The following is a 12044-nucleotide window of genomic DNA, read 5'->3' on the forward strand; positions in this document are numbered from 1 at the left end:
GCTCTGTAGAGATGATGCAGGGAATACAATGAGTTGCTGACTGAAATATTTGATGCGTAGTAAAAGCGCCAAAAAACGGCCCCTCCCCCTCACACACAGCAGTGAGGGAGAACAGAAACTGTCAGAAAAACAGATTAAGCAACTGCCAAGTGGAAAAATAGTGCCCAAACATTTATTCACTCAGTACCTCAGTAAATGAAAACGATTTTACATTCCAGCAAAAACGTTAAACATAATCTCTAGTTATTAAACAGCTTTATGTATTTCTTACAGTGTAATTCTAGTGAAGTACCATTCCCCAGAATACTGAAGTGTAAAGTATACATACATGACATTATATCGGTATGGCAGGATTTTCTCATCAATTCCATTGTCAGAAAATAAAAAACTGCTACATACCTCTATGCAGATTCATCTGCCCGCTGTCCCCTGATCTGAAGTTTACCTCTCCTCAGATGGCCGAGAAACAGCAATATGATCTTAACTACTCCGGCTAAAATCATAACAAAAACTCTGGTAGATTCTTCTTCAAACTCTGCCAGAGAGATAATAACACACTCCGGTGCTATTTTAAAATAACAAACTTTTGATTGAAGATATAAAACTAAGTATAATCACCATAGTCCTCTCACACATCCTATCTAGTCGTTGGGTGCAAGAGAATGACTGGGAGTGACGTAGAGGGGAGGAGCTATATGCAGCTCTGCTGGGTGAATCCTCTTGCACTTCCTGTTGGGGAGGAGTAATATCCCAGAAGTAATGATGACCCGTGGACTGATCACACTACAGAAGAAAAAGATGGCAAAAGAACATTTGATAACAGGAGTAAATTAGAAAGTTGCTTAAAATAGCATGCTCTATCAGAATCATGAAATAAAATATTTGGGTTCACTATCCCTTTAAGTGGTTAAAAAGATAGATATATATCCTGTACGTTGCTAGTCATTAAGGGATTGTCTGGCTTTATTTGCGCAGGCCTTGCCAACCCCGCTAATAAAGTTCCAGTAAGCATTCATCTAAAATGTAGCCACCAATCAGCAAGCGCTACCCAAGTGCTGAACCAAAAATGGGCCGGCTCCTAATCTTAAATTCTTGCTTTTCAAATAAAGATATCAAGAGAACAAAGAAATTTAGAATAGGAGTAAATTAGAAAGTTGCTGCTCTAGATGAATCATGTTAGTTTAATTTTGACTAGACAATCCCTTTAATTGTAATGGTTGTTAACAAGGGAAATCATATTCATAATATAAAAAAAATAATATATAAACCATGGAGACAGCTGCATAAATAAGAGATGAAACTGTTTTATCAATGATCAAATCATAACTTATGCCAAATTAAAGATGTTTCCATACGATTTGCCCAACAAATGTTTTAAATCGCAACAATTTCCAGCATTAAATTCACAACAGACTTTATTTCTTTACAATTCCTTTCCTTGAAGTATAACTGAACAAATACAGAGCGGAAAGAAAAAAAATTATAAATATTTGTTTCATTTTAGATAAATGTCCAGGCAGGTGTTATTTCCCTCAGCTCTCTCTTTTTGTTTTTTTAAATCGAAGACATTATATGATGTATTTAGAAGGTTTTGCATTGCTGACAGGAGACTTTGGGGGTCGCACTGTAGATTTTCTCCTTCAAGAGTAACTGGAGGGTTTACTTCCTGAGTCGTCTTCTTGAGAACCCATACTCTGCACAAAAAGAATAAATAAACTTCATTATAGCAGTTTCACATTTTTTATTAATATACTCAATGCTATACAGTGTATCAGATCTACCACTCTCAAAGGAATATTAAAGGGATGGTAAACTTCACTTGTTTTAAAATCAGGTTTGGAATCTAAGGGATATTCTAGAGCTCTGGGTTTTCAAACCTGTCCTCGGCCTCCCCAACAGGCCAGGTTTTCAAGATTTCCTTGGATGAGAGCAGGTAATATAACCATGTTTACTAATCAGCTGATTGTTTCACTTGTGCTCCAGTTCTGAAATCCACAAAAACAAAAATGTATGCTTACCTGATAAATTAATTTCTTTCTTGACACGGTGAGTCCACAGATCATCTAATTACTATTGGGAATATCACCCCTGCCCAGCAGGAGGCAGCAAAGAGCACCACAGCAAAGCTGTTAAATATCACCTCCCTTCCCTTCCAACCCCAGTCATTCAAACCGAAGCAAGGAGAGAAAGGAAGTAACAAGGTGCAGAGGGGTGTCTGAAGTTTATAACAAAAACAAAACCCTGTCCTTAAGAAAACAGGGTGGGCCGTGGACTCACCGTGTCAAGAAAGAAATAAATTTATCAGGTAAGCATACATTTTGTTTTCTTTCTTTCTAATGACACGGTGAGTCCACGGATCATCTAATTACTATTGGGACTCAATACCCAAAGCTAGAGGACACAGATAAGGGAGGAACAAGACAGGGAACCGAAAAACGGAAGGCACCACTGCTTGAAGAACCTTTCTCTCAAAAGAAGCCTCAGCCGAGTCAAAAGTATCAAATTTATAGAATTTTGAAAAAGTGTGGAGAGGACCAAGTTGCAGCCTTGCAAATCTGTTTCACAGAAGCTTTATTTTTGAATGCCCAGGAAGAGGAAACAGCCCTCGTAGAATGAGCCGTAACTCTCTCAGTAGGCTGCTGTCCAGCAGTTTCATAAGCCAAGCGAATGATACTCTTCAGCCACAAAGAGAGAGAAGTAGCCGTAGCTTTGAGCCCCTTACGTTTTCCACAGAAAACTACAAACAGAGCAGAAGACTGACGAAAATCCTTAGTCGGCTGTAAATAGAATTTAAAATGCACGCATCACGTCCAGATTGTGCAGCAGACGTTCCTTCTGAGAAGAAGGGTTAGGACACAAGGAAGGAACAACAATCTCCTGATTAATGTTCCGATCAGAAACCACTTTAGGGAGAAACCCTAACTTAGTACCCAAAACTACCTTATCCGAATGAAAAAGAAGGTAAGGAGACTCATACTGTAATGCCGAGAGCTCTGACACTCTACGAGCAGATGAAATAGCAACCAGAAACAAAACCTTTCAAGATAATAAATATCTAAGGAATGCATAGACTCAAACTGAGCCTGTTGAAAAACCTTAAGAACTAGATTAAGACTCCAGGGAGGAGTAACCAGCTTAAACACAGGCCCGATTCTGACCAAGGCCTGACAGAACGATTGCACGTCTGGTACATCAGCCAGACGTTTATCTAACAAAATAGAGAAGGCAGATATTTGACCCTTTAGGGAGCTTGCCGATAAACCTTCTCCAAGCCCTCTTGGAGAAAGGACAAAATTCTAGGAATCCGAACTATACTCCAAGAGTAGCCTTTGAGTTCACACCAATGCAGATATTTCCGCCATATCTTATGGTAAATCTTTCTAGTCGCAGGCTTACGCGCCTGAATCATGGTCTCAATGACCGACTGAAAATCCATGCTTAGATAAAATTAAGCATTCAATCCCCAAGCAGTCAGCTTCAGAGAAACTAGATTTGAATGAAGGAAGGGCCCCTGAAGTAGAAGGTCCTTTCTCAATGGAAGTCTCCAAGGTGGACGAGACGACATCTCAACCAGGTCTGCATACCAGATCCTGCGAGGCCACACTGGTGCTATGAGAATAACCAACACCCTCTCCTGTTTGATTCAAGCAATGACTCGAGGAAGGAGAGTGACCGGGGGAAATAGGTATTCAAGAGTGAAATTCCAAGGCACCACCAGAGAGTCTATCATTACTACCTGAGGATCCCTTGACCTCGACCCATACTTCAGAAGCTTGGCATTCTGCCGAGATGCCATGAGATCCAGCTCTGGCTGTCCCCATTTGAGAATTAAGCTGGAAAACACTTCCGTATGGAGTTCCCAATCCCCCGGATGAAAGGTCTGTCTGTTCAGAAAATCCGCCTCCCAGTTGTCCACTCCTGGGATGTGGATCGCTGACAGGCAGCAGTTGTGGGACTCCGCCCACTGAATTATTTTGGCTACCTCTGCCATGGCCAAGGAACTCAGAGTTCCCCCCTGATGGTTGATGTAAGCCACTGAAATTATGTTGTCCGACTGGAACTTGATAAACCGGGCCGAAGCTAACTGAGGCAAAGGCAGAAGAGCATTGAAGATTGCTCTCAGTTCCAGAATGTTTATGGGCAGAACCGACTCCTTCCGAGTCCATGTTCCCTGAGCCTTTAGAGAGCCCCAGACTGCTCCCCATCCTAGTAGGCTGGCGACAGTTGTCACAATCACCCAGGTGGGTCTGTGGAAGCAAGTTCCCTGGGAGAGATGATCCTGAGACAACCACCAAAGAAGAGAATCCCTTGTCTCCTGATCCAGATGTAATCGTGGAGACACATCCGCATATTCTCCGTTCCACTGCCTGAGCATGCATAACTGCAGAGGTCTGAGGTGGAAACGGGCAAACTGAATTGATGTCCATGGCTGCCACCCATCATACCGATTACCTCCATGTATTGAGCCACTGATGGCCTAGGAGAGGACTGAAGCACTAGACAGGAATTGAAAATCTTTGATTTCCTGACTTCTGTCAGAAATTTTATATTGATAAGGAATCTATTATAGTTCCCAAGAAAAACTACCCTTGTAGTTGGAACTAAGTTACTCTTTTCCAAATTCACCTTCCATCTGTGAGATCACAGGATGGATAACATTTCCGTGTGAGATCTTGCTTGTTGAAAGGATGGCACCTGAACCAGAATGCCGTCCAGATAAGGCGCCACTGCAATGCCCTGCAAACGGAACACCGCCAACAGGGATCTCAGAACCTTTGAGAAAATTCTGGGAGCTGTGGCAAGGCCGAATGGAAGAGCCACAAACTAAGTGTTTGTCTTGAAACGCAAACCTCAGAAACTTGTGATGGTCCCTGTGGATGGGAGCATGCAGGTACGCATCCTTTAAATCTACCGTTGTCATAAATTGAACCTCCAGAAAGGCTTGGACTGTTCTTATTTTGTAGAGGGAGAGGAAGGCTTGCCCTTGAAGTTTTGAAAGGAACGAAAATTACTCTGACGTTCCTTCTGCTTATTCCTCTCTTCCTGAGGGAGAAAATGACCTTTTCCTCCTGTAATGTCGGAAATGATCTCAGCCAGACCCGGCCCAAACAAGGTCTTTCCCTTGTAAGGGATCGCCAAAAGCATAGGATTTAGATGACACATCCGCAGACCAGGATTTCAACCATAAGGCTCTGCAAGCCAATACGGCAAAACCAGAAATTTTTGCTCCTAGTTTAATAACCTGTAGGGAGGCATCCGTAATAAAAGAATTGGCATCCGCCTTAGACAATGTTGGTTCAGGAAAAAAAACAGAATTTATGTTTACCTGATAAATTGCTTTCTCCAACGGTGTGTCCGGTCCACGGCGTCATCCTTACTTGTAGGGATATTCTCTTCCCCAACAGGAAATGGCAAAGAGCCCAGCAAAGCTGGTCACATGATCCCTCCTAGGCTCCGCCTACCCCAGTCATTCGACCGACGTTAAGGAGGAATATTTGCATAGGAGAAACCATATGATACCGTGGTGACTGTAGTTAAAGAAAATAAATTATCAGACCTGATTAAAAAACCAGGGCGGGCCGTGGACCGGACACACCGTTGGAGAAAGTAATTTATCAGGTAAACATAAATTCTGTTTTCTCCAACATAGGTGTGTCCGGTCCACGGCGTCATCCTTACTTGTGGGAACCAATACCAAAGCTTTAGGACACGGATGAAGGGAGGGAGCAAATCAGGTCACCTAAAAGGAAGGCACCACGGCTTGCAAAACCTTTCTCCCAAAAATAGCCTCAGAAGAAGCAAAAGTATCAAACTTGTAAAATTTGGTAAAAGTGTGCAGTGAAGACCAAGTCGCTGCCCTACATATCTGATCAACAGAAGCCTCGTTCTTGAAGGCCCATGTGGAAGCCACAGCCCTAGTGGAAGGAGCTGTGATCCTTTCAGGAGGCTGCCGTCCGGCAGTCTCGTAAGCCAATCTGATGATGCTTTTAATCCAAAAAGAGAGAGAGGTAGAAGTTGCTTTTTGACCTCTCCTTTTACCAGAATAAACAAACAAGGAAGATGTTTGTCTAAAATCCTTTGTAGCATCTAAATAGAATTTTAGAGCGCGAACAACATCCAAATTGTGCAACAAACGTTCCTTCTTCGAAACTGGTTTCGGACACAGAGAAGGCACGACTATCTCCTGGTTAATGTTTTTGTTAGAAACAACTTTTGGAAGAAAACCAGGTTAGTACGTAAAACCACCGTATCTGCATGGAACACCAGATAAGGAGGAGAACACTGCAGAGCAGATAATTCTGAAACTCTTCTAGCAGAAGAAATTGCAACCAAAAACAAAACTTTCCAAGATAATAACTTAATATCAACGGAATGTAAGGGTTCAAACGGAACCCCCTGAAGAACTGAAAGAACTAAGTTGAGACTCCAAGGAGGAGTCAAAGGTTTGTAAACAGGCTTGATTCTAACCAGAGCCTGAACAAAGGCTTGAACATCTGGCACAGCTGCCAGCTTTTTGTGAAGTAACACAGACAAGGCAGAAATCTGTCCCATCAAGGAACTTGCAGATAATCCTTTTTCCAATCCTTCTCGAAGGAAGGATAGACTCTTAGGAATCTTAACCTTGTCCCAAGGGAATCCTTTAGATTCACACCAACAGATATATTTTTTCCAAATTTTGTGGTAAATTTTTCTAGTTACAGGCTTTCTGGCCTGAACAAGAGTATCAATAACAGAATCTGAGAACCCTCGCTTTGATAAGATCAAGCGTTCAATCTCCAAGCAGTCAGCTGGAGTGGGACCAGATTCGGATGTTCGAACGGACCTTGAACAAGAAGGTCTCGTCTCAAAGGTAGCTTCCATGGTGGAGCCGATGACATATTCACCAGATCTGCATACCAAGTCCTGCGTGGCCACGCAGGAGCTATCAAGATCACCGACGCCCTCTCCTGATTGATCCTGGCTACCAGCCTGGGGATGAGAGGAAACGGCGGGAATACATAGGCTAGTTTGAAGGTCCAAGGTGCTACTAGTGCATCTACTAGAGTCGCCTTGGGATCCCTGGATCTGGACCCGTAGCAAGGAACCTTGAAGTTCTGACGAGAGGCCATCAGATCCATGTCTGGAATGCCCCACAGTTGAGTGATTTGGGCAAAGATTTCCGGATGGAGTTCCCACTCCCCCGGATGCAATGTCTGACGACTCAGAAAATCCGCTTCCCAATTTTCCACTCCTGGGATGTGGATTGCAGACAGGTGGCAGGAGCGAGTCTCCGCCCATTGAATGATTCTGGTCACTTCTTCCATCACCAGGGAACTCCTTGTTCCCCCCTGATGGTTGATGTACGCAACAGTCGTCATGTTGTCTGATTGAAACCGTATGAACTTGGCCCTCGCTAGCTGAGGCCAAGCCTTGAGAGCATTGAATATCGCTCTCAGTTCCAGAATATTTATCGGTAGAAGAGATTCTTCCCGAGACCAAAGACCCTGAGCTTTCAGGGATCCCCAGACCGCGCCCCAGCCCATCAGACTGGCGTCGGTCGTGACAATGACCCACTCTGGTCTGCGGGAGGTCACCCCTTGTGACAGGTTGTCCAGGGACAGCCACCAACGGAGTGAGTCTCTGGTCCTCTGATTTACTTGTATCTTCGGAGACAAGTCTGTATAGTCCCCATTCCACTGACTGAGCATACACAGTTGTAATGGTCTTAGATGAATGCGCGCAAAAGGAACTATGTCCATTGCCGCTACCATCAAACCTATCACTTCCATGCACTGCGCTATGGAAGGAAGAGGAACGGAATGAAGTATCCGACAAGAGTTTAGAAGTTTTGTTTTTCTGGTCTCTGTCAGAAAAATCCTCATTTCTAAGGAGTCTATTATTGTTCCCAAGAAGGGAACTCTTGTCGACGGAGATAGAGAACTCTTTTCCACGTTCACTTTCCATCCGTGAGATCTGAGAAAGGCCAGGACTATGTCCGTGTGAGCCTTTGCTTGAGGAAGGGACGACACTTGAATCAGAATGTCGTCCAAGCAAGGTACTACAGCAATGCCCCTTGGTCTTAGCACCGCCAGAAGGGACCCTAGTACCTTTGAGAAAATCCTTGGAGCAGTGGCTAATCCGAAAGGAAGCGCCACGAACTGGTAATGCTTGTCCAGGAATGCGAACCTTAGGAACCGATGATGTTCCTTGTGGACAGGAATATGTAGATACGCATCCTTTAAATCCACCGTGGTCAAGAATTGACCTTCCTGGATGGAAGGATTGTTCGAATGGTTTCCATTTTGGACGATGGAACCTTGAGAAACTTGTTTAGGATCTTGAGATCTAAGATTGGTCTGAACGTTCCCACTTTTTTGGGAACTACGAACAGATTGGAGTAGAACCCCATCCCTCGTTCTCTTAATGGAACAGGATGAATCACTTCCAGAAGATAACCTTGGGAGACTATTTCTAGCGCCCAAGGATCCAGAACATCTCTTGCCCAAGCCTGAGCGAAGAGAGAGAGTCTGCCCCCCACCAAATCCGGTCCCGGATCGGGGGCCCGCATCTCATGCTGTCTTGGGAGCAGTGGCAGGTTTCTTGGCCTGCTTTCCTTTGTTCCAGCCTTGCATAGGTCTCCAGGCTGGATTGGCTTGAGAAGTATTACCCTCCTGCTTAGAGGACGTAGCACTTGGGGCTGGTCCGTTTCTGCGAAAGGGACGAAAATTAGGTTTATTTTTGGCCTTGAAAGACCTATCCTGAGGAAGGGCGTGGCCCTTGCCCCCAGTGATATCAGAGATAATCTCTTTCAAGTCAGGGCCAAACAGTGTTTTCCCCTTGAAAGGAATGTCAAGCAATTTGTTCTTGGAAGACGCATCCGCTGACCAAGATTTTAAGCAAAGCGCTCTGCGCGCCACAATAGCAAACCCAGAATTTTTCGCCGCTAACCTAGCCAATTGCAAGGTGGCGTCTAGGGTGAAAGAATTAGCCAATTTAAGAGCACGAATTCTGTCCATAATCTCCTCATAAGAAGAAGAATTACTAATAATCGCCTTTTCTAGCTCATCGAACCAGAAACACGCGGCTGTAGTGACAGCGACAATGCATGCAATTGGTTGTAGAAGGTAACCTTGCTGAACAAATATCTTTTTTAGCAAACCTTCTAATTTTTTATCCATAGGATCTTGGAAAGCACAACTATCTTCTATGGGTATAGTGGCGCGCTTGTTTAGAGTAGAAACCGCCCCCTCGACCTTGGGGACTGTCTGCCATAAGTCCTTTCTGGGGTCGACTATAGGAAACAATTTTTTAAATATGGGGGGAGGTACGAAAGGTATACCGGGCCTGTCCCATTCTTTATTAACAATGTACGCCACCCGCTTGGATATAGGAAAAGCTTCGGGGGGCCCCGGGGCCTCTAGGAACTTGTCCATTTTACATAGTGTTTCTGGAATGACCAGATAATCACAATCATCCAAATTGGATAACACCTCCTTAAGTAGAGCGCGGAGATGTTCCAACTTAAATTTAAAAGTAATCACATCAGGTTCAGCTTGTTGAGAAATTTTTCCTGAATCTGAAATTTCTCCCTCAGACAAAACCTCCCTGGCCCCCTCAGACTGGTGTAGGGGCCCTTCAGAAACAATATCATCAGCGTCCTCATGCTCTTCAGTATTTTCTAAAACAGAGCAGTCGCGCTTTCGCTGATAAGTGGGCATATTGGCTAAAATGTTTTTGATAGAATTATCCATTACAGCCGTTAATTGTTGCATAGTAAGGAGTATTGGCGCGCTAGATGTACTAGGGGCCTCCTGTATGGGCAAGACTGGTGTAGACGAAGGAGGGGATGATGCAGTACCATGCTTACTCCCCTCACTTGAGGAATCATCTTGGGCATCATTTTTACTAAATTTTTTATGACATAAATCACATCTATTTAAATGAGAAGGAACCTTGGCTTCCCCACAGTCAGAACACAATCTATCTGGTAGTTCAGACATGTTAAACAGGCATAAACTTGATAACAAAGCACAAAAAAAGTTTTAAAATAAAACCGTTACTGTCACTTTAAATTTTAAACTGAACACACTTTATTACTGCAATTGCGAAAAAGTATGAAGGAATTGTTCAAAATTCACCAAAATTTCACCACAGTGTCTTAAAGCCTTAAAAGTATTGCACACCAAATTTGGAAGCTTTAACCCTTAAAATAACGGAACCGGAGCCGTTTTTATATTTAACCCCTTTACAGTCCCTGGAATCTGCTTTGCTGAGACCCAACCAAGCCCAAAGGGGAATACGATACCAAATGATGCCTTCAGAAAGACTTTTCTATGTATCAGAGCTCCACACACATGCAGCTGCATGCCATGCTGTTCTCAAAAACAAGTGCGCCATACCGGCGCGAAAATGAGGCTCTGACTATGATTAGGGAAAGCCCCTATAGAATAAAGTGTCTAAAACAGTGCCTGCCGATATTATTTTACAAAAAATACCCAGATTAAATGATTCCTCAAGGCTAAATATGTGTAAATATGATCGATTTAGCCCAGAAAATGTCTACAGTCTTAATAAACCCTTGTGAAGCCCTTATTTACTGTCTGAATAAAAATGGCTTACCGGATCCCATAGGGAAAATGACAGCTTCCAGCATTACATCGTCTTGTTAGAATGTGTCATACCTCAAGCAGCAAAAGACTGCTCACTGTTCCCCCAACTGAAGTTAATTCCTCTCAACAGTCCTGTGTGGAACAGCCATGGATTTTAGTAACGGTTGCTAAAATCATTTTCCTCATACAAACAGAAATCTTCATCTCTTTTCTGTTTCAGAGTAAATAGTACATACCAGCACTATTTTAAAATAACAAACTCTTGATTGAATAATAAAAACTACAGTTAAACACTAAAAAACTCTAAGCCATCTCCGTGGAGATGTTGCCTGTACAACGGCAAAGAGAATGACTGGGGTAGGCGGAGCCTAGGAGGGATCATGTGACCAGCTTTGCTGGGCTCTTTGCCATTTCCTGTTGGGGAAGAGAATATCCCTACAAGTAAGGATGACGCCGTGGACCGGACACACCTATGTTGGAGAAAAGTCTCCCTGTAATGTAAAGTTCTCTCAATACATGAGGAACAGAAAGGGATTGGTGGTTCCACATTAGCGTTAAAACATAAAGAACATGTAACATCTTGCAGGGCCTCTTCGTCCACCTTTATTCACTAATAAACAGGATAAACAGATATTTTATTTAGAAAAATATGTTACTGTTCCTTTAAATTTTAAAATAAAACTGCTTTATTTTTCTGCAGTAAAAATATAAAGTAGCACAAAAACCACTCCGGACAACCTCTACACCTCAGCTTGGCTTTGCTGAGGTGCTTACCTACCTGACTGAAAACGGTGTGATTATCCTGCTAGAAAATCCGGACTCAACTGCTATTCTTTCTGAAAGTGAAGACTGGTAACCGTTATTCAGCTAGTGTCTGTGACGCAGCTATAGCTCCGCTCCGTAACACAGGAAGTGAAGGGAGAAAAAGGCGCGCAAAAGAAAATGCCGCCTCAGCTAACCCCGCCCATCGTGGGCGTTATAACGTTAACCTCCCGATCGGCTAAAAGAATTTCCACCTCTGAGCCATATCTCCTCGCCCCCAGTGCCTGCTATTGCTGCCCATAATAAAATGATCCCCCAAGTAATATGTGAATCCTCTTGTCCCACAATTTATTGTAAAGTGCAATCCTTTATTTTCTGCAATGTGTCCCAGAAAAAAATAAAGTTAGCACTTACCTTTAGACTTCTGCCAGGCAGCAGTGCAGCTCACTAGGTTTGAGAAGGTCAGCTTCCTCACATGGACCTGTGGCTAAAAACAAAGACTGAGTAATCTTACTCAGGCTTGCATGAATAGGGCAGCATTAAATACATGGGAGGGGCAGTGATAATTGTACCCCACAAGCTCCCATTGCATGAAAGCCACCACTGCTCTACTGAAGAGACTGATATGGACTACGGCTACACCCTAGGACAAAGCAGAACAATCTTTCACTGCTTGAAAAATAATAAAATCTT

At 43.4% G+C, this 12044-nt stretch overlaps 1 protein-coding gene across 1 annotated transcript in view; it reads right to left on the reverse strand.

Annotated features, from left to right (window-relative positions):
- Positions 1-1288: 1288 nt before the first annotated feature.
- Positions 1289-12044, reverse strand: part of COPS3 (COP9 signalosome subunit 3) — a 62474-nt gene continuing 51718 nt past the window's right edge. Inside the window, exon 12 of the mRNA XM_053695141.1 lies at positions 1289-1694. Within this exon, the coding sequence (XP_053551116.1) occupies positions 1641-1694 (54 nt within the window). The 3' untranslated portion in view covers positions 1289-1640. The remainder of the gene's footprint in view (positions 1695-12044) is intronic.

This window comes from Bombina bombina, chromosome 11 (genome assembly GCF_027579735.1).
Source record: "Bombina bombina isolate aBomBom1 chromosome 11, aBomBom1.pri, whole genome shotgun sequence".
NCBI lineage: Eukaryota > Metazoa > Chordata > Amphibia > Anura > Bombinatoridae > Bombina > Bombina bombina.